Genomic DNA, 23,825 nt, shown 5'->3' on the forward strand with positions numbered 1-23,825 from the left:
TAAACAGTGCGACCAACATACCGGTCGTAAAAAAAAAATCGAAAGATTTCTGGACATTTTCAATCGACTCTCGGTGCGTACGCCCAATGGAATTCCACAAAACAAAAGAAAACTCTAGCGTAGACCTAATTAATGAAAAGTATAACTGCATAATACAGGCCGACATGGAAAACTCACGAGTTATTCTGGATATGACACCCAACGTAAGGGAAGAGGCGTTGACAATGTTATCGACATGTATATTAAAGGACAGATGGCGAATTGGCGTGGTTCTTTCTGCGCGCTCTCGAGCGCTCTTTCCAGAGCGAGCGAGATCCCGTGGTTGAAAGAGTGTGCTGTGGCCTGATCGGCTGGTTCATTGCGAGGGCGCCTCTCCCTCTCAGAGCGCTCCCTGGCACTCCGTCTGTAGCCGTCGGAGTGCGGAGCGGCGCAGGCGTCACGTGACACTTGGACGGGGATCACGTGATTTTGTTGACGATATCTGGCAGTGGTCTGTGGTGGTTTGCGGGCTCTGGCAAGACGCCGATTGATATCTGGTTCCACAAAGTGCTTGTGCATTCGACGGTGCGTGGATTACAACGAACGGGACGACATTCGTTTGCGACCGTAACAGGAAAAGTCGATGTGTGATGTATTCCCAGTGATTTCACGAGATCGTTTATCTGTTAAGCCTAACCGTTAATCCGTTAAGCCTAACCGACGAAGAAACAGCTCGCAGAGCTCGTCGCTGTTTTACCGGGTTTTGTGGTCGCTGCAAGATATTTTCAGGTTTTGTAAAAGTGCGTTCAAAGGTTTGTGTTTTAAAATAAAGAGCCGAATATAATGCACTGTGATTTGTGTCACATGGCGATGCTTGCACGATATTTCGCCGTGAGAAAAATGCGGTTTATTAACCATTTTATATTTGTCTGCTCTGTCGTACGCATAACCGCTATCGCAGCGCGTTCACTGTCGAAAACGCGATGAGTTGACAACCTTTTCCAAGCATTGGCTTTCGTTCCGTTCTGGAAAAATCAGTTCGCATAATGCTGTTTTCTTTTTTTACATGCCGAGGTGTTGAACCGTTTACATCACAATCGTTATTTCATCACTTTGCGAGCGTAAATTTTGCTCAATCGTCCACCGTTCGCTGTAAAATCGTGTTGTTTTTTAATGCATTACCAATGTCAAGAAGGTTTACTTTCGTGTCTGGTCTGAGAATGTCAGAGCGCTCTGAACCCAGCAGTCGTGATCGGCTGAAAAGGATCCCAAGTAGCTCTGGCGGCGAGGAGGGGGCGCTTTGCTGAATCGAGGTCAGAGGTCAGAGGAGACCATCCGAATTCACCAAGAGAAGAGTCTGTATAAACTCCAAGATCACGAGTACAATCCACCCCTTGTAATGGGGCATTGCCGAGTTCGTAACAGAAATGAAAAAGCCTTGGATTCTTAGAAAATGACAAAACGACAGTCTTAGTAGGTTTAAGTGTCAGCCGGCTAAGACTACACCAATTATTCACTGATTTGACATCATCCATTAGTTTCATACACTCCTCCACACATACTATCTGCCTAAATAACTTGATGTCATCGGTGTATTGCAGGATTTCTGAATGTACACCACATGAGCTATGGTCGTTTATGAAAACATTAAAAAGAATCGGCCCAAGAGCGGACCCCTGGGGAACAGCAGAGAGGTTGACGAAACGCCGGGAGAGATGACCAAGGATGCGTACCAAGTTCTGTCTATCGGACAAATATTCGTGAAGCAATGTGCATAGAGTAGTACCGATATCGTACGATTTCAGCTTTGGTAAAAGTAGCGAGTAGTCAACCAAATCAAATGCCTTTGACAGATCAAAATATACAGCGTCAACCTGACACACAACGGGCGAAATGAAATAAAGGAAATAAACCAAGTTTGATTCCACTTATCTTCCCCGTACAAAACCATGATGTGAGGGGAGGATGTTATGTTTAAAAAAGCTCGTAATATGTTCTGAAAGTACTATTTTGTAGACCTTTGCAAATAAACATAATATTGAAATGGGTCTATATTTTTTTGATTATCTGTTCTTCCTTTCTTATGTGTCGGCACGGTTATCGCGTTTTTCCAAATCGAAGGAAGAGTGCGGGTCGATAATGAGAGGTTAAAAACGTTGGGTATCCAATCCCCGCTGTGAAGGTGGTCGGTCAGCAAAGCTGTGGTATCACCTGCAACGATTGCCTACTGCACTATACGAAATGCCGCCGCCGGTCGCAGCACGCCGCCGCTGGTCGTATGCCCGTTTCTTTTCCCAGTTCCGCTCCTAGTGTTCACGCTGGTCCTCGGGAGTCCTAACTATGCCTGGCCTATTCATCGCGGTGCTGCAGCAACGATGAAATCAATCGCTATACTCCGTTTCATCTTACGTTTAAGCGCAGCGGATGTTACGAGCCATCGGAGCCAATCGGAAGCCGTGTGAGTGCCGCGTGACCTTAGAGGGGGGCACAGCGACGCGCAGAAAGCGTATCCCGGGCCACGTCCACAGAACGGGACTGGCTAAGGTAGCTCGTAGCATCCGCTGCGTCCGGACGTAAGGTTGAACGGGGTGTAAGCGGGCTCTTCTTTTATATATGAAAGGCTAGTGACGTCACTCCCCACGTCGCAAGCTGCCATTGCCGCGGCAGCTTAGGCAACAGTAATCTTCACCGGGAACGTATGCGGTGAGCGCTACGGGCTTCGCCTTGTTTTCAGGCGCTCCTTATCTTTCATTATATGGTTAAGATGCTTGTTTTGTGCGTATTCTTTATTGAAACGAATGTTGTGCCGTATGTTGTATGCTTAGTGTTTGTACTTTTCGCTCCAATCTTCTGAAGTCTTTTTTTTTTTGTGAGAACGCCGACACGAAAACACACGCGGGGAGAAGAAACGTGCTTCGAATTGTTCGCAGGCGCCGTTATTAGCCATTATGCGGTTTGCACTTCGCACGAGGGCTTCGAATTACGTCAACCCCTTCCGAAGCAGCTGCAAACCTCATCCTTACCAGAACGCGTGGGAGGGTGTTCCTATTGCTCACACGCTTCTTATCATCGATCATGTGGTTTTGATGCTTGTTTTCTGGTTTTCTTTGTGGTTTTCTTTATTGAAACGGATACTGAGCTGTATGCTGTATGCCTGATTTCAAAGGAGATATGCTGTTTTGCCTTCAATGGTTCGCCAGACGTTTTTTGCTTACAACGCGAACGACACGCAAATTTCCTTGGCTGGTAGAGGTATGCAGCTTCGCTTTAAAATATGCGTTAGAATGGGTGTGAAAATGAGAAAATGGAAGAGCATCCTTTGAAAATAAAACACGGGATACCGTCAACTACGACCGGTGACTTAGGTTTTAGTTTTTGGATTGTAAGTTTAATGTCAGCGTTTTCAAAGAATGAAATTGATCAGCAATCGGCTACAACTGTCAGTAACGTCAGGCATAGATAAACCATTCCTGCTGCAAGAATACACAGAGGCAAAATAGCTCGCAAAAGCGTTCGATACATCTTCGGGTTCACTAATCGGAATTCCAGACGAGTCAGCGATGTTTGGTGTCGATGAAGTCTGGCTGTACGGTTCCTGACTTGCCTCCAGAACTGCATTGGGTCGCGATATAAACTGCGCTTTGCTGACTTATGGTGCACTCTCTCATTACGCTGCAACAACGACTTTGCCTGCGCACGTGATTCGGACTGTTTGGCGTACCAGAACGCTGATTTAGAAGCCTAATATTTCCTGTAATAATGCAATTTGGATTTTAAAGCTGATCTCAGCTCGAAAGAATACCAGTGAGGATGACGAGTTGTTTGACGGGGGTTAAGGAACAAAGCGCTCAAGTGCAGATACGATATGTTTAGTAAACGCTGCTACCATGCAGTTTACTTCAGTCATGCTGTATATGGGTGCCCAGTTTACGCTATCTAAATGTTGAAATAGACCAAAGTAATCGCCTCTTCAAATGAAGAACGAGTCAGGATTTGTTTTTTGCTTCACTTTCCCCACGAAATGCTTAAGGGAGACAAGAAATGGAACGTGCCAAACATCGGGTAATACCAATGGGTAAGGACACACACTAGGCTGTCTATGACAAAGTTAGATAGAGCAAGATCTAGGAGATTTCCTTCATTATTTTGAAGACTATTTTATTAGTTAAGTCCATGAAAGCTGACAGAAGACAAAAAGGATATTTTCCTTGAATATTGCTAATGTCATCTGTCGCGTTTGCTTTGGGATGAAGGCAAGACTTCCAACTTGGGGCCCAGACCCAGAAGTGCCCCGTTTATTGCCACACCCACATATATACACACATATCAGGTCACATGACAACAACCGTGCGCAGCACTCCTACGACGAGTCATCTCGAAGCAGACAGTAGAGCGCGATAACCGATAGTCACGCGCGTCTTAGGTTCTACCGCAGGAGCGATAACACTACATCCCCCTTTTCAAAGCTGAAGCACAATTTTTTTTTTTTTTTTTACAAACAAAGAAACGCTATGAACAATAAAGTGACCATGAATCAGCTATACCACCTCAACAAGCGAGAGCCAAAATAAAGGTACACTCAAAACAGACAATCAAATACAAGGCATAAAGAACAAACAGTCTACTCAGCCTTCAGAACAAACATAAATCAAATACGCGGCATTCCGAAACTCCGTACCGCTCAGGCTTGCGTACTGTCCGACCAGATCGCGTCACATACTCCGGAGGAACCGCTGGCAACGAAACATTAGGCTTGAGTCCTTGAAGCGGACTGTTTTGGCCAATCGAACCGGGACGACTCAGGCATTCTGCACTCACGCCGCCGTCAGTTTCCCCTTCCGGAAACTCGTAGCAGTCGTCACTGTTTTCAACACTTTCCCTGTCCTGCTTAAGTTGGACCAGGGCTCTTCGATTCCGCTCGATTCTGCCCCCCTTATCCAACTCCACCACATACGACCGCGGTCTACTGGCCAGCTTAAGGATTACGCCCTTCTCTCTGCGGTCTTTCACCCAGACTCCCTCACCGGGCTCCAACTGCGGCAGGTGACGGGCCGCGTGGCGCCTATTGTAGAAGCGACGTTGGGCGTCCCTAAGGAGAGTGTCTTTTCGACGGACCTCCTTCAGGTTTTGCGTACTAGGCGCCAGTTTCTTTGGGTGGAGCGGGAGCGTGGTCCGGAGTCGCCGACTCATGAGCAGCTCGGCTGGCGTGCTGCCTAGTTGTCCCGGGGTGTCCCTGTAGGCTAATAAAGCCAAAAAGGGATCGTTTGACTTCAATAGTAGTCCTTTAATCGTTTTTACCATCCTCTCAACTTCACCGTTTGCCTGCGGAAACCTCGGGCTAGATGTGACGCGTCTAAACCGGTATTCTCTCGAGAACTGGTCAAACTCCTGGCTTACAAATTGTTTGCCATTATCCGACACCAGCACTTCCGGAATACCATGCCTCGAAAAAACACTTTTAAGTTGTTCGACAACATGGGGACTAGTGAGGGATTCTAAGCGACACAGCTCTGGAAAACGTGAAAAATAATCTACCACCAAAAGGTAGTTGCTTCCTTTCATATGAAAAATGTCCGCGGCCACCCGTTCCCATGGCCTTGACGGAGTCCTAGTTGGAATCATAGGCTCCGCTGGCTGATCACGGTACTCAGCACAAACACGGCAGTTCGTGACAATCGAAGCAAGTTGTGAGCTTAAGCCCGGCCACCATACGGACTCAAGCGCTCTCGCCCTGCACCGGACAATTCCTTGATGCCCTTCATGAAGCTGTTTCAAGACCATGCTTCGTAATGACTGTGGAACCACGAGGCGGCTTCCTTTGAGGAGGACGCCCTTACAAACACTCAGCGTTCCACGTTCTTGCCAGTAAGGCTTTAACTCTGCAGGCAACGAAGCTAGGCTGGGCCAGCCTTCACGAGTGTAGCGAATTAGTCGTTGGCAAACCTCATCGCATGCCTGCTCTTCGGCAACAGATCTGAAGCTATCAGACTCGCCCAATTCTGACAACGAGCCTGCAACAAAACTGCTGACTTCTTCTACCGATAGGCATTTTGCCGTTCGCTGTTCTCGTAAAGGCGCCCGCGATAATGCATCAGCAATCACGAGATTCTTGCCGGGCACATATTCCACATCAAAGCTAAAACGCATCAAGCGCATACGAAACCTCTGAATGCGCGGTGGGAGCAAATCCAGTGGAGACTTTCCCAGTAATGTGACTAATGGTTTATGGTCAGTTTCCACTGTGAAATGCAACCCCCTCAAATAACTTTCCAGACGTTCTGCGGCCCAAGTCAAAGCCAAGGTTTCTTTTTCAATTTGCGCATAGCGCATTTCAGTAGGTGTTAGAGCCCTAGAAACGAAAACGACGGGCCTTTGCTCGTTGTTGGGCTGCAGCTGTAGCAGAACGGCACCTAATCCGTATGACGAGGCATCTGCCGATAGGACCGTCGGATACCTCGGGTCATACTTGGCCATGCAACTATCTGAACAAATGGCCTTTTTCAGGCACTCCATCGCCTTCTCCTGAGCGTCCGTCCAAATCCAGTCTGTATTCTTTTGTAGCAACTGACGCAGCGGCGCTGTCTTATCAGCCAGATTGGGAATAAACCGCGAACAGTGATTAGCGAGACCCAAGAGTCTGCGCACCTCCGCTACGCTTCTGGGCGCCTTCATATCAGCAATCGCGCGGACCTTTGCGGGATCTGGCCGTATGCCGTCCTTGCTGACCAAGAAACCCAGAAAAGACAGTTCTTTCACGCTGAATTGGCATTTTTCTTTGTTCAGGGTTATGCCGGCTTTGTGAAGACGCTCAAGAGTGCGATGTAAACGCTCGTCATGCTCTTGCTGATTCGACCCAAATACTAGCACATCGTCCATCATGTTTACTACACCCGGCATTCCATCAAGAATTTCGTTCATGCGCTTTTGGAAAACTTCAGCTCCGGTATCGACTTTAGCGGTAACAACTGTATCATTTACAGACACTTGTACCGTGCGAGCCTTCGCGCTACTGCCTGCTAAAGTACCAATAAAGGTCGCGCGCTTCGTAGTCCCTTGTCTCCCAGCCTGGTCGACGCCTACCTTAGACGGCGTGAAGCACGCTGCGGCGAAGTGTCCTCGCTTGCCGCACTTGTGGCAGACCGCTCCTCTAGCCGGGCACGAAGACCTGGAGTGCGGACCTCTTCCGCACGATGAGCACTTCGGAGCGCCGTTGCCTTTGTGTCCACCACGCCGGTTGTTCCGCGGGTGACGCCCCGTAGCTTGTTCTCTGCGAACTGCGTCCACCTCTGCCGTTGACGAGGCAGTCTCGGAATGTTCCGCCGAGCCGCAGCGAAGCTCCCTCTGTTGCCGTTGCACCGTCTCCTTCAGGCGTGCCTTGGCAAGGGCGCTGGCTAGCGTCAGCGTCGCGTCCATCTGGAGAGCCCCGGACAGCTTGGCGTCCATCAGGCCCACAACGAAGCGGTCACGCACCATGCGTTCTTTGACTTCTCCGTAGTCACACCGGTCGGCCAGCGTGTGAAGCGCCGTAACGAACTGGTCCACTGTTTCCCCGGGTTCTTGAGAACGACGGTGGAAGCGGGCGCTTTCGTAGACCAAATTGCGCGCGGCGACAAAATGATCGTCGAACTTTTGCTTGACCAGAGAATAGTTTTTCGCCTCTTCCTCGGACAGGTTGAAGGTTTGAAATATCTTGCGTGCCTGCCTTCCCATTGTGTATAGCAAGGTCCGTACCTGTGCTTCTTGTGTCCGCTCGTTCAGTCCTGAGGCGAACCTGTAGTCGTCGAAGTCCAGCACCCAAGCGGGCCATTCCGACGTTTTGTCGAAGTTAAAACTCGGGGGCGGCTGGACAGGAAACACTCCCGGCTGCGACGGAGCTCGAATGGCCTGGTCCGTGCCGGTGCCGCTTTCGTCGCCAACCATGCTTGAACTTAAATGGCAGCCACGGCGAAGAAGGGGCGTAGGACGACGACGACGAGGGAGAGCAGGGGTGTCACCCCACTTCTGACACCATGTCGCGTTTGCTTTGGGATGAAGGCAAGACTTCCAACTTGGGGCCCAGACCCAGAAGTGCCCCGTTTATTGCCACACCCACATATATACACACATATCAGGTCACATGACAACAACCGTGCGCAGCACTCCTACGACGAGTCATCTCGAAGCAGACAGTAGAGCGCGATAACCGATAGTCACGCGCGTCTTAGGTTCTACCGCAGGAGCGATAACACTACATATAAAGTTTTTTGGCGGTGCGACTTTTTCCTTTGTGTTTGTGTCTTTAAAGAGAGACGATTGAATTTAGCTCAAAACAGTTATTAATTAAATATAGGGAGCACATAAAAACGTTTTTGTATAATAAAGATATACGTTTATTACCTGCTTACACATTCAGAGTATTTTGACTACAAGTTATATTTTAACCGCATGATGTAGCACGTGTGCTGCATACTTAAAATCCGCTGACAACTCATTAAAACTTCGATACATTCTTTGCGATGCAATTTTTTTTTATTTGCATTTGCGTCTCCAAAAAAGAGAATATTTAATTTCGCTCAAGATATTTAATTATAAAACATGGGTTAACTGGTCGTTGAGGCTTCAGACCGTTTGCTCTATATACCAAACCCCACATTTCACTGGAATATGATAGACAACGCCAAGATCGCACACCACCGAGAGGTTCCTGTGATTTTTGTTAAAACCATTATCTTGCGACGAAAAAGGCGTCCTTCTACCTAATTGAACATCAGGTTTAAGAGTAACGGTCAAGCAGAACTTCGCAGCTAACACCTTCCAGTTATGGGAGAGAGTATGAAAATAGTGTAGACGTACAACCTTGTCTTTTTCCACTGCGGTATACTTTAATTAAAACTCATCAACCACCAATGAATGACTGAGGAAACAACATCACTGACATATATTGCCGAGAACAGTCTACAAATCTGATTTTCTAAAGCGGTTCATAACAGATGTATTCAAGAAAATTATCTTAAATTTATTAATGTGGTCTTGACTACTCCCCTCTTTACAATTAAAGAATGGCAGCTTAACCTGGAGAGCAAAGGTTTCGAATCCGTCTTACCAAACTTTCAACAAAGACTGTTCTCGACTTGAAAACGAATACCAAGAAATTGCAGCCAACCATCGTGCATTTTCTTTACCGAAAAAGTTAACTGAGGAGTCGCCTTCAGAAGGCTTTCTTAAAGGAGACATGCAAAGGAAAAACATATTTTTTCAAACAGCCTGGTTGGGAAAAGAAAGACATAGAGCAAATTTACAACGGAAAATAAAATTTTTTAGAGTTATATTTACGACGCTATCCGGATTTGTAGTAGGCGCCCGTGGGCGCCGCGGAAAAGTGGCCGCTATTTGTCACGTGGTACTTGCGCTCTTTCAGAAACTTCCTATGGTCTCTAAAAGTTACTTATTAGGGGTGAAGCTCTTTAGGGGCTAGCCATGTCCGTGTGTCCGTCCGCCGTCGGGTGCACGTGCTCCTGCTCGTGAGCGCTCGTGCTCACGAGAACATGAGCTCGTGCTCCCGTGCTCGTATAGGGCAAAAAAAAAAAAAAAAAAAAACAGCAACCGCTTCTCCACGTGGAGAATGATGTTGATTGGGGCGAAGCTCTGGTGGTGCTTGTCTGCGTAGACGGTGAGCCGCAGCATGCCGAGCCTTTCGTTCGTTTTCATCCATGTCAGAAAGAGAATGTGTGATATGGAACCTGGTTATATACGCATTTGAGCATTTGACCGCAGCGTCACATGGATGAAAACGAACGAAAGACCCGGCATGCTGCGGCTCAGCGTCTACGAAGACGAGCACCACCAGAGCTCCGCCCCAATCAACATCATTCACCACGTGGAGATGCGGTTTTTTCATCTTGGTTTCGAGTGCAACAAAAAACAAAGATTAATCAGTAACTTTTAGAGCCCAAAAGAAGCTCCTGAAAAGAGCAAGAAGACGTGATAGACCTGTGAGCCGGTCAGATGACGGCGGCGGCGCCGCGGAGCAGACGAACTTGTGCGGGGGCGGCGGCTGCGGCGTGCAGAAACGCGTTGAAACGGCGGCGCGACGACGCACAGGTGTACCACGTGACCCGCGGCGGCTGCCGCGGTCGCCAACTACAAATTCGTTTTGCGCCGTAAATATAGCCCTACATTTTTTTTCTTCGTTGTAAATTCGTTTTATAAGATACTTTTTTTTATCTAGGCTGTTAAAAAAAATGTTTTTTTTTTCCTTTGCATGTGCCCTTTAACTCGTTCACCAGAAAAGGAATCCGAAGAACACAACAAAATGTTGTCCACATACATGCGAACGATGACAGGGCCCTCAACATACGTTTCAAGTAACTGAGATACAATAATGTCGATAATACAAATGTGTATCTCTGATAAAAAAGGAGCTACTCGAGAGCCAGTGCGAATTCCTCTTTTTTGTAAGAATAATGTATATTGAACCATAGTCACTGTTGAACCAAAATAAAACTCAACAAGTTTCAGAGAACTACCGACATCAATGCCTAAAGCGAATTGGAATTGCACTGAGCTTTCCTCTCGAAGTTCTTTCAACCTCCGAAAAAGAATACGCTGATCCAATGAATAATACATCTCTTTAATCTTGAGAGAAAATATCGTAACTAACTTTCGATGTTAAGGCTGAATTTCAGTTATCAACTGGTCAGCATTTTTCTACGACAACGGGCTATAATAATCGATGCACATCAAATCTTTTTGAATAAACGTGAGACTAGCTTTTGCCACGAATTATCTTAACTAATAACTAATCCTAAGGAAAGTTTACCGTATGGTCCTTAAGCAAAAGTTTTACGCCTAACAAACTTCTCTGAGCACTCCTGATCTGGTTGACTACCGAAATAAAATCCCATTTCCTGAGAACTTTCATGATCGCTAATCGGGACAATTTTGCAGAACCTTCGAAGGGTCGAAGAAGACAACCGACAGCATGATCCGCATTTTTTTTTTAAACAACTGATTCGGAAGGACATCAAACGTTTCCGATTTATCGGTGTGCATTAAAGCCAACCCCGAGCTACATAATTAATTTATCAACCAACGCGCAACCCTAAAATCGCGACAATTGGTTCTAAACGAATTGTCCACAACGGTGCTCAAACGTTGCACAGACTGACCAGTAAAGACTGACCATTCATCATTACAGGAGATTTTGTGTGCCACTCAACGAACATTAGCTACAATTGGGACTTATCGTAGATTGTTTTTGCCGTCCCGCAACGCTCTCCGCAACCTGCTACGATGCGCGCAACTCTACAGCCAAGGCCATCGGCGCGCAGGCGCAGTAGTGGGTTCTTCGTTGCGGAGGGCCTAGCGGAGGCGGAAACGCGGTTTACGAAAACTCCCTAATGTCTATTGTTGAATGTTTTACGTTTAAACAAAACTTGGGACCTTTTTCTAATGCACGGGAAACCGAGGCAGACGATCCACAGGAATTACAAATCTGGCTACTTTTTAAATCCGTTTCGATAAGGTAAGTTCAGTCGTGGCTCTGCGTTGAAGCAGTAGAACCAAGGTACTTTGCTTCGCGAAACCGGGAGCAGTTGGCTTCTTTTCGACGACCAGAGACGATGATACGAGCAAATACGGCTCATAGTACTACAAGAAACTGAACCAAAAATACATGGTGTTGGCAAAAGACACAGAAGTGTTGCCATTTCTTGGCGAGGAGTGGACATCTCGGAGCCTAAAATTAAATTGATATCAGTCATGTGCTCCACTGTTTTCTCCCCTTCCACCGTAGTTAAAAAATACGTAGTTACTTATTTGTTTGGGAATACTATTGGCTCCACTCAAGGAGCCATGGTAGGAGCGGGAACAAACATGTAAACAAGATGCAGATTTATGAATACTGTTTAAAAGTGAGAAACACTTAGGTATGGTACTTTTGTATTGATTGATGTTTTCAGGAATGTTTATGTGAAATCAGTAAACTTGTTTGCATATGGACCCATGTAGGTAATTGCCCATTTCAAGCTATTAGTCATTATTTCTAGTTATTTTACTATTTATCCGTTAAATCAACTTCAAGTGGTCATTATCAGCTAAAATATTACTATATTGGGTTATTCGCGTTCTTACGGGTGAGATTATCTTCAAGTGACTTATATTGGTTTTGGGAACTATTCTCGACCAGATCACATTCACTTTGCTATGAATAACTATTAGCAACTATAATTTCCACTTCTTAGTCATTGGTGCTTCAGGGGTGGGGTTACTTGTGGATAATTAGGTGGATATTATTGGCTATTGAAAGATGTTCTTGGTCAGATTGACTTGAAATGGCTATACATGAATCTCAGTGGCTATTGTTGACATTTCATGGAATTGTTGTGTTCATAGAATTGATTGACGTGATCTGTCTATTATTAGCTACAGACATCTATTATTGACGTATTTCGCTGAATTGGCTTATATTGCCTGCAGGAATCCATTCCTGACTTGGTTTGCTTAAATTGGCAAAATGTGGCTTTAAAGTCAATTAGTCGCAGCGTTCTGCTATTTCCATACTTCATGGCTTCGAGTGACTGTTGTTGGCAATTAGCGTCTCTTCTTAACAAAATCACCTTAAATCGCTTCAGAATGAAGATGAGTGACTATTACTGACATGGTATTCATGACGTTTTGTATATGAATAGATTCAAAGGGCTACTGTTGGCTAGGGGCAGTTACTAGTCAGATCAGCTTGAAATGGCCGGACATGAATATCAACAACTGTTACTAGTTGGTGGCTTAATTAGAAATTGGTGGCTTAAGGTTAGAAAGATTAACGTGGGTAGCTTGATCTTTTGAAATGCAAGCACTCAGGCGTCAAAAGTACCATTCAAACTTAAAAAAAAAAGATTTGCAGATTGTGATTTTGTTTGCGTCAGACAATACAATGGTTGGGCCCAGCATGCCTTAGATTGAAGTGAATATGTGGCGCAGATATTTTTGAACTGCACAGATTAGCTGAAAAATGAAGAAAGTACATCTCTGGAAGTAAAAAAAGGAAAGAAAGAGGATGATAATCGTGCTTTACAAACACATAACAGAATTTATATATTCCTCTTCGCACTCTACTACTCCAATCAATTATCTCACATAATAGAACGGTTGAGAGCTTGTACACCGAGAAGAACCTTTGGCCCTTCTGTTCCGTCAAAAAGTATTCTGCTGTCTAAGAGTCCGCCATCACGTCTGCCATTATGTTGCGGACGTTTGCAGGTAATCAGGACCTGCTGATGTGCCCTAGAGATGTAATCTGGAACAAGATAGAAATATTGTGCACTAAGTAAATCACTCTTTAAAATGAAGACATATGCTGAATGATTTTGTTTGTATTTTGTTGATATTGAGTACATTGTGAGTTTTCCCAGAGATTGCATACCTGCCATTGAAATTAAAATAGTTCCTTTTATTACCAGACAGTCAGCTAGGCTATATACCTACTACACCAAGGTGAAAACCAAAATCTTCAAAGAGGATATACAGGAGTCTAAAAACCTAGACCACTTACAAGGGCTACCATATCCTCCTCCGTTTCGATAAGCTTCTCAAATTACAGCAGAGCGGCGTGAATCTGGAGGGGCAGCCTTTTCCTTAGCTCGGCTGCTGCATTATCTCTGCAGACTCCAGCGGCCACCTGCTGTTGGTTTAAACGGGCTTGCAATCTCTGAAGAATCTTGGACTGGAGCTCGACTTTGGCCCTTAGGAACTTCAGCGACGTCATCACCTTCACCTGAAAGGCTGACATAAGTCAAAAATCCAGTTTAATCGCTGGGCAACAAAATAGTACAAGTGTTTCTTAGTAGCCTTGACAGCACTTATGAGAAGGGGATTCTGGGCAGTCTGTGCGACTGGCAGCTTCAGTTGCACCAGATGCTAGCTGAGCTAGCATGCGGGGCAGTGGAGCTGGCGGCTGAAATGAGTCCTGTGGCTCATTCACACTGTTGCTAGCACCATTGGAAGCCTGCAGCATCGGCCGCAAGAGAACTGTCTCGTCCTCTTCGTCCTCTGATTGTGAATGTGAATGGGGCGAGCTGAACATGAAAAACACAGAGAGAAACATTATAACATTCGCACCGCTGGACTAGCAACATTTAATAATGCCTCGCTTTCCTTTTCTGCTAATCCTTGATTCCGGTTTTCTTTTTTTACACTAACTTATTTTTTAATTCTTTACACTTGATTTAGGTTTTCTTTTTCTTTACACTTAATTCGGAATTTCTTTTCCTTTAACGCATTGACCTTTCAGCTGTCGGAATGCTCTCATCCCTTCTATTTTGTCTTCTTTAAGCGATCTTCCTCCTTTTCCACCTTTGCCTGGAACTCATGTCACTCCGCAGTAAAATCTTCTCGGAGTTGTGTAGTGCAATGGAAGGCGCACTAACACAGTCCTCGCCTTTTTCTTCGATGGCTAGGATTTTTAGTAGCTCTCGGACGGGTTGATTTTTATGTCGCCCCACGATGTTTACGTTGCACAACGTTGCCTCGCATTGGCATGCGCGACAATGGGCTGCAAGGTGTCCTGCTGTTGCCAAGTTTCGTAGAGATGTGGCATGTTCCCTGGTTCTATCATTAATACAGCGCTCTGTCTGCCCAATATAACACCTTCCACATGTTAATGGAATGTTATAAACGACTTCTTTCTGACATTGGGCGTATTTTGTTTTGTGTGCGATGTTACATGTCTCTTGGTGCCTACGTTGGTTTTCGTTTACCCTGCCACACATTGAATACCCCTTGTTCGGCGCGGACCTTATCACTTGGACCCCTTGCTGGCCTGCGATCTTTTTTAGCCGGTGAGTGATGCCATGGAGATATGGTGCTACCACCATGGGACTTCCAGTCTTTTTCTTTGTTGTTCGCTCGAAGCCTTCCTGTCCGCGCTTTAACTTCTGGGAGATCTTTTCACATATTGATACCAGTAGTGTTTCCGGATACCCACTATCAAGTAGCCTAGATATCTGAGTGTCAAAACTCTTCTGGATCTGGTGTTCGCATGACTTCCTTAAGGCAGATGTTAGTGCCGTGGTGGCGACCCCACGTTTCACGCTCTTTAAGTGTCCACATTCGAATGGAAGAAACCCTTTCCAGGACCGAGCTTGGTATCGCCTGTAGACGTGGCCATCTTCAAATTCTAGGGCAAGATCAAGGAATTTGATATATATGTTTACGGGTAGCTCATGAGTGAAGTCAAGTCCTGTTCCAAGCATCTCATGACATACTCGCGGCAACCTCTGATGGCGAAAGCAGACGGCTGGCCTCCTTTTCATCTTCTGGGAGCTTGTCTCGTCCTCTGTTGCCAGGTCTGACGTATCCTCCACTACTTTTTCACGGTTCTTTCCTACTTTATAGAAGTCTGTTCAAATAAAATGAATAATCTTTACCGCTTTTACTAGCGCTGTTAACATACATTACAAATTTATCTCTCGCCTCTCCGGACTAACAGACTGAAAAATGTTTTAGCTTATAGCTGCATCTTCCTCAGTTGTCTAAAAGTGAGAAAAAAAAGCTACTTGCCACTGCTTTGACAGCTCCTTGTGATTACTTAAAATAATGCCATAAACAAGAGGTCTGTATGCAATGCTTTAGAGCTAGAAGCAATCTTCCGAGACATGCAGATATCATGTGGCGATGGCTAACTATTTAGTTTGTGTGCAAACATTTGCAGTGAAATTTTTGCCAGGGTATACGGTCTGACACATTCTCTTTGAATACATATTATTTGAAAATTGGGACACCAAAAATAGTAAGAGTAGTAGATGTATAAACAGGAAGGCCATCACATGCAGAGAGTATAAAGGTACCATATACGCGTATAGGATACTATCAACGGTAAGACTGGTATTAAGGTGGAATATGAAAAAAAAATTGGGGTGTGCGTATGTTGTCTCCACGGGCGACGAGTCCCCCAGCTGTAGATGAGAAATTTAGCCAGCGCAGTACAACCACTAGCCTGGGGTCTTTAACGTGTACCACGCAGTAATAAAACACGACCGCACGCCGGTACGATGCTCATCAAGATCAAAGCGGGCAGGGGTGGGGACTGAACCCAGGATCCCTGGGCTCTGCAGCCCGAGCTCTCGCTCCACGTGCTCCGAGCTGGGGTGCGCTAGCACACTCGGCCACCGATACCCCCGAAAATCAAAATCCGCACATACCTAGCTTCACTTTTCATAAATGTATTCTCGTGGAAGGTTTCAGTTTGTAGGATTCAAGGTGCGGTTGCATTCCAGTGAAATTGTGAAGGGTCAAGCGAGAAAGCGACGCGGCGGAACCCCTTTGGCGCAGGATGCGTCACCTCGCGGCAGTTCTCCCCCACAGGCGTCAGGTGACGTCGGGAGGTCAAGCGATGACCCCGATCGTAAACGGTTCATAACGATCTATTAATAGCTTGTAAGCGATCTATTGTCCAGGGTGACAACATATTGATGAATTGTGGGGTGATCGTGTACACTTTCCTGCTACTCACAAACACCTCACAGATCTGGTCGTAATTTGCAGGTGCTGCGGTGAGAGTGGTCCCCAGCGCAGCGTGCCCGATGCCATGCCAGCCGCCATGGAGGCCGCTCCACAAGACGGGCGGCCCTTGAAGTGGTACGCCGGGACCAGAGTCCGGGACGAGGCCCAGTCCATTGTGGCCGCGACGCTGAACCGCTGGCCCCTTTGCCGGACGCCAGCTCGACGGGCTCCGGAAGAGGTAGGCGAACCTTCGAGTTCCGTCTCGGGGGCCTTTCCCTGTTTCTCGCTCGCAACTATACTCCGTTTAACTTTCAGCCAACGCTGTGATCCGATGGAGCCAATCACACACACAGAATGCGCAACGATTGTGCGCTTTTTTGTGCGCGTCATTGGTCTAGCCGGTGATAAGACAACGAGTGCCGTGACCATGCACATTTTGGGCTGCAGGCACAGAAAGTTGTTGCCGATTGTTACCGACCCAGTGGCGCTTCCAACCAACTATGTGGCGCATTGCATCCATAGCTGCTCTCATTTCCCACTGTCGGGCCGTGCCTGCACATGCAAGGGCTGTTTTTCTTTTCTAGGATCGAGGGTGTAAGAACGCTGAGCTCTTATTGGCTGATTGAGAAAAAAATTGTGGGTGGAACTTAAGGCTTCTAGTATTGAGGTCTAACCACTATCTTTTCGATCAAAGCCAATTAGCGCAAAGCCAATTAGCGCAATCAGCTCCTTCACAAGAAGCAGACGACTTGCTCTTCACATACGTGAAGGCCAAAATTTGAAACCGGTGCGGTACCTTCCTTTGGAAGTGGATCCATACACAGTTACTCTACCACAACGCATTACTCATTTAGTCTGAGAGCAACTGTGAATGTGTTCACAGGGACTCAGTTTGTAGCAAATATTATTTTCAGCTCGTGTCGTTAAATGTTCCCGGGTGGCACCAAAAATGCGATTCGGGGTGAATGTCACTGAGGAAAAATGGCAACTTGTGCCGTGTGGTACGGGTGTAAACCGTTACAACTCTTTCCTAATAGATTATGAGCGTCCACAATTTTTCTTTGTTGTGCACTAAAATGTCACGCACGAGCGCGCGGGGGACGAGAGCCTCTCATGCTATGTATCATCCCTTGCATATAGTAAAGCTCAAATGGTGCATCACACTAAGCCTAACAGTGTGTTCTGTGTAGACCAGTACTTAATATTCTTTGACAGTCTTTCTGTCGCGTCTCTCATTTTCCTATATATGTTTTGCATTGTATGTACTTTTATTCTAGTTTTTTGGGATCAGTCTAAGCTTTATGGGCTTTTACGGTCCCAACACGGAACTTCTCAGAATTTAAACTCTCGAAATAATGTGCTATTATTAGTATTACTAATGGAAGTTTAGGAGGAAAGTAAAAAAATATCACCGGTCTTGTATTTTTTATTCTTATTAAATGCCCCAGCTTGCTGCGAAAACTGACGCTTACTGTCTTCCATAAGGCACACTTCGAAATTGCTATGTCCGTGTCAGACATGTTCCGTACATGAGGTTAATTTTGTGTGTATGAGTATTTTCATTAAAAAGTGCCAGCACCAAGATCGATCGGTTGTACCAAGAGACTATAATACATCAATTCATTGATTGATAGATTGATTTATAAAATAATATTACTGACAGGGATGCTTATTCTTACAACCAGGGCCCTCGAACGTTTACTGCGACTTTTTAAGTGATATGGGCCCCATATAAAAAGTTGCCCTGTTTAGCGACAGCGTATAATTTTCGAAGTTGCGTAACCGAGTCTTGAGGGTATTTTGACCTTCCTAAGCCCAGATTGCCAAGCCGCCCCTGTTTTCCGAGCGGGCAGCATGGACGCCAGAGCGGACGTTTCGAGCGAGGCGAGTGGCAAGAGGAACCTCTGGACCCTGAGGTGGGTACCAAATGAAGTTGGAAGTACACCGGATTCCAATGCTTCACAGAATGTGTTATAGGGGTCAATCTCGAACTATGGGGAACATAAATTTTCAGATATTCTTGGACTTAGACTTGTATGTGCGCCCATTCGTGTTCGTTGTGTTTCTCCTCCTCTCAATGTAATTCAGCCTTTTCCTTTCAATTTTTGGTCATGCGTTTGTTCTGTAGAACTTCGCAGCGCAGCACGTCTATCAATATATCCTTGAATAATGACTAGGATTAAAGCGTCCAAAATTGTGTTGTAAGGTGCATAGAATATGCATGAATATCACATTTCGGTTCATTTACAAGTTAACGTCGCAGTTAGCTTTATTTTTAAGTTTAAATTTTAGCTCGTTCAACCATCTGTTTGAATGCTGTGGGCACAACGTGAATAAAATAAAACAAACGTATACATCACGGGTGGAACCAGCTGAACAATGAAAGAAGGAAAAACAGAAAAGGTCATCGTGCTCCTCTTCTACTAGATCTTATGCGTATCCCTTTGCTTTTTTTTTTTTCTTTATCCTGAATTGTGCTGCCCCCTTCCTTCTATTTATACTGAGCAGGGAGGTCGCCCTGCAGGAAGAGCTTATCTTGAGGTTGCAGGGTTATTGAGGCGCAACTCACACGGTTTTCTTCGTTTTCTATGGCCAAGGCCTCCAACATCTTCCTTGCAGGCTGTTTTTTATGCTGCCCCATGATGCGGGCCTGCTCAAGCTTTGTTTTGTATTTGCAAGATCGACAATGGGCAGCGAGGTCTCCTGGTCCCGCGAGATTCTTAACGTTGGTCACATGATCACGTGCACTGTCGTTTAAGCAGTGCCCGGCCGTTCCATCTAGAAACGCCCACATGTCAGCGGTATGCTGTAAACGACTCCCTTTTTTGGAACGGAACGTAGTTTGTCCTGGTGCCTGGTGTCATACATATCTTTCTTGTCGGTTTGTGTCTGAGTGATCTTGTGGCATAAGGAATAAGCCTTATTGGGTGCCGCGCACACAGCTTGAACTTTTTGCCAGTTTGCTATTTTTTTCCATTTGTGGGTGACCCCATGAATATACCGGACTTCTGCGAAGGGCTTCTTGCTTTTTTTTTTGCTGGTTCTTCACTGTGGACATTGTTCCTCCAGACAGTGCGGCCTATTTTTCACATATGGAGGCCAATAGGGGTATTGGATATCCGGCATTGTGAAGTCGGGAAATTCGGGTATCAAATTGCTGATGCAGTGCATTGCTGATGACGCCAGAAAAGAGAATTCCCTCCTGCGTGAGCGCATGGACGAGATAAAGGGCCGGTCGAGACGGGATCATTTAATTTTTCACGGAGTTGAGGGCGTTCCGTCAGAAACGTTGAGTCAGTCTGAGGAGAAGGTTAGAGCGGTACTTTTGCGGGTAATGAATATGCAGCTCACAGGTGACGCCATAGCTCGAGCGCACAGGATAGGTATGCTTTTGGGAAACAAGTGCCGGCCAATTATTGTAAAGTTTGCGAATTCGAATTTTAGAGAGTGCATCTTGTCGTTGAGAACAAAGGCAAAGGGCAGTGGCGTTTCTATTAATGAGGATTTTTCACCAGCTACACGTCAGGCTCGAAAGAAATTAATCGATTTTGCGAAGGCAATAAATCCTGATATTAACTTTAAATTACAGTATAACCAGCTTGATTTTGATAAGAAGGTTTATGTTTACTGCTCCGAAACTGATAGTGCGCGCGAGCTCGGGACTCTTTCTGAGATGAGTCTCGCCGGTACAGCCACTGGCGCCCCTGCTGAGTCAGCGAGTGAACTCCCTCCGTCATAGCAACCGAGAAACTTAAAATATGTCTTTTTTACTAACAAAAAGAGCGTGCTAAGAAAACGAGATGAGTCATGCACTGTCCTTGCCTCGCCATCGGCTGACGTTGTGGTACTCACCGAGACATGGCTTTCCGCTACAGTACGGAACAGTGAAATATTCCATTGTCCAAAGCGGTTTAACGTGAATCGTTCCGATAGGCAGTTGCGATCTGGAGGTGGTGTACTCATTGCAGTAGCTGACTGTATTGTTTTTTATTGTGTGAACTTGGCGTTAAATATTGAGTTTCTCTGCGTTTGTTTTGAGGTGAATTATAAAAAGTTATTCTTTGTGTTTGCTATCGTCCGCCGAAGTGTACCTCTAGTTTTGTTAACGAACTTCATAATGCTATCAATGTGGTTGTATCAAGGTTTAAAAGCAGTCCAATATTTCTTTAATGTGATTTTAATTGCCCAAATATCTGTTGGTCGCACGTGAGCCCGTTTCCTAATCCATTTTCGCCGGAGTGTTTTGATTTCTTAAACACGTGTTCCGATTTTAACTTATCGCAGCTAGTTACAGAACCTACAAGAATTGCAGCCACGTCAGCAAATGTTCTTGACCTCGTTCTAACCTCCACGCCTGACCTCGTATCCCTAATACCTGATCTACCAGGACTAAGTGATCACTGCTCGTTTCTTGTCTCTCTAAGCATACCAAAGTGTAATAGTACAAAAAAGATAAAGCTTATTCGAGAGTACCGAAAAGCTAATTTCGACGCTATAAACGATGCCCTAAGCAGTTCGTTGATCACTATTTGTTAACTGCTCCGAGCGTCCCGTTGAGCAGTACTGGGATATGTTTAAGGGTCAAGTCGCCGTCCTCAACGGCAAGTACATTTAATTTCGATCTGTAGCGTCTCACCCTCAATCACCGTGGTATAACCCATCACTGAGAAGGCTATCGAACAAGAAAAATATATTGTTTCGCGCCGCCAAATCTTCCAGTACCTGTAAACGGTGGGAGTCTTCTCACAACGCCGATGCAGTTTACAAAAATGCTAATCAATATACGAAATACGAGTACTTTAAAGTTAAGCTACTGTCTGTGTTAGCCACTTACCCAAAGCAGTTTTGTACTGTTGTTAGTAAAAAAGGAAAATTCGTAATTTCACACAAGGCCGCGAACGGAGGTATCCTTCCTAGCGATGATAGTGCTCGCGCTTTGAATGATGTTTTTATTAAGTCGTTTCAAACTCTTATTAACACGCCTACTTGTAGATTTGATGCGAGTGATTTTCTGCCTATGGGACCCGTTCTTGTCGATGCTGTTGGTATTGTTAAAATATTCGATAACTTAAAACTTTCTACAATGCTGGCACCAACAGCATTAAAAAGGTTATGACACGCCAAAAATAAAATATGAGCTAACCATACTGCTAGGACCCATTGTATGTTCCTGTACGCCTGCTAAACGTGTTTCTAAAATCGCGCGATAGTTTCGTGAATAAATCGATTTATATGCGGGTCCCTCGAAAGGGCGAATTCGGCCGGAGCTGGAGGCTGGCTATGTAGCCAGCCTCACGCACGGCGTCCTCTTGCACGTACTCACAGACTTGGCTCTCTCGGCGTCTTGAGCTTCAGCTTCTTCGTTTACCTTCCACGTTGCGAGCATGCGGTCCGTGATGATTACGTCTACGGCATCGGTCGCCTTGTCGAAGTGGTCGACATTGATCGCAGCAGCGATGAGAGTGATTGCTATCATGAGATTTTTGGGCAACCTGGCGATTCCAAGCGGTTGGCCCAGGCTGCCCCTCCGACAATCATGAGTGGTCATCTTGACCAAGAGGGGGCCAAGGGCAACTGGCCGCGCGAGCGGCGCTCCGCCGCTGATAAAAGGCCGTCGCAGCGGATGCGCGGGGGCGGTTGGGATCGCGGCGCAGGCGATCGCGCTCATTAAATGTTTACGTGTTGTTGAACCGGTGTGCTGTGTCATTCTCCGGGACGGGTGGCAGCAAGGAAAATCCCACAGACGTTGGAAGCTGTTTAATTTTACTGCGACCCGCTGGCGACCAGCTCCAGCGACGACGAGTTACGGACGAACTCGTCGTGGTCACCGTCGTCCGGGAATATCTCGCAGGTGTATGCAGGGTGGAAGGTCAACGGACCCAGGGCGAGAGCGAGAATAGCGTTCGGGTTACCGAGTTCCGTGAGCGGTTTTGATCGTACCGCGGCGAGGAGAGCTTGGGCGATCATGGGGCGCCTAGAATGAGAGAGCCTTCATCGTCACGTGGTTTATAGACACCATGGTGTGAATTAACTTCTGTAGTGTTGCCTGGTCGTCAGATGAAAATGATAAAGATTCGTAAATTGAATATTGCAATTACCAGAGCTCTAAAAATCGCGTAACTTGGTATATATACTAAGTAGTCTATGAGCATTCCATTTCAAGAATAATCTATCCGTTTAATTTTCGTGTCATAACCCCTTAACTCAAAGTTCCTCAAACACACAAAAATGTAATGTTCTTCGATATTATCTCAAAATTTTTCCCAGTCGCCTTCACTTGGAGAGTTGCCTGCTGATTGGAAGATAGGAAAGGTTTTGCCACTCCACAAAGGAGATGAAAAATATTGCCCGGATAACTATCGATAAATTTCGCTTACTATAGCATTCCTTGCAAGATACCAGAACATAACATCTACTCACAACTAGTTAAATTTTTAGAATCTGACCTTTTCTTCAGCACCGCTCAGCATGACTTTCGTATATCCTTCTCTTGCGAAACGCAACTTTTGTCATTCACCCATGATTTGCATCTAGCGCTTGACCGAGGGTCCCAAGTAGACTGCATTTTTTCTTTTACTTTTCCAAAGCATTCGACAAAGTTTCACACAAGCTGCTACAATTAAAACTTAACAGTCTTAACATTGACGCAAATGTTCTGTCCTGGATAACTTGTTTTCTCACTAATCGTTCCCAGTTTGTAACCTTAAACGATGAAACATCACCACTCACCTCCGTCAATTCTGGAGTACCACAAGGTTCAGTATTAGGTCCGCTATTGTTCGTTACCGTTAGAGAAAACTAAGACGTTTTAAATATACCACATTCTAATTTGAGTGTATTTCAAGTACGGTTCATAATTGTAAGTACACAAAAAAATATGCTGAAAATATACACTATTTTTTTTTTACCTAGTACTAAAATGTCCCCTTGGTGCCTTTGTTTGGACTGTTTTTTTATGGTGACGATTTTTGGATCAGGATGTATAAAAGGAGGGAAAACTGAATAAAGTGGTTAGCTGTGTTTGAGACGTTCGTCGTGTTTCTTCCACCCAGTCTCAGGTGGTCTAAAAAAATGGTAAACTTACACCAGCTCGCCTGCGCCCTAACTGTTTTTACTAAAATGTATTTCTGAAAAATCTTTTAAAAATATCTTTATCTAAACTACAGGTGAAGTACTCTTGCTGCGTTCTGAAATATGTAAATACTAAATTAGTAGGCACAAAATACCTTTCACGTAGATTTCTTAACATATTAATTTATTTCACGAAAAATATACTCCAACCCCAATAAAAATGCAGTGGTCAAAATATGCGCAGTAAACTCTTAAAATACCTGGGAATCATAAATACTGTTGTGTTCTACTCTAATTAT

General features: G+C 45.4%; 1 protein-coding gene across 3 annotated transcripts in view; it reads left to right on the top strand.

The window, feature by feature from the left end:
* Positions 1-23,825, top strand: part of LOC8025085 (protein cycle) — a 269,570-nt gene that overhangs the window by 151,281 nt on the left and 94,464 nt on the right. For 2 of the 3 annotated variants that reach the window (XM_029989708.2, XM_040222394.1), the window contains exons 2-3: positions 16,498-16,693; positions 18,275-18,371. In XM_029989708.2, the coding sequence (XP_029845568.2) occupies positions 18,310-18,371 (62 nt within the window). In that variant the 5' untranslated portion in view covers positions 16,498-16,693; positions 18,275-18,309. Of the gene's footprint in view, positions 1-16,497; positions 16,694-18,269; positions 18,372-23,825 lie in introns of all 3 variants that reach the window. The other variant, XM_029989709.2, reaches the window with a different exon arrangement.

The sequence above is a fragment of the Ixodes scapularis genome, unplaced genomic scaffold (assembly GCF_016920785.2).
Source record: "Ixodes scapularis isolate PalLabHiFi unplaced genomic scaffold, ASM1692078v2 PGA_scaffold7__128_contigs__length_106722199, whole genome shotgun sequence".
Lineage (NCBI taxonomy): Eukaryota > Metazoa > Arthropoda > Arachnida > Ixodida > Ixodidae > Ixodes > Ixodes scapularis.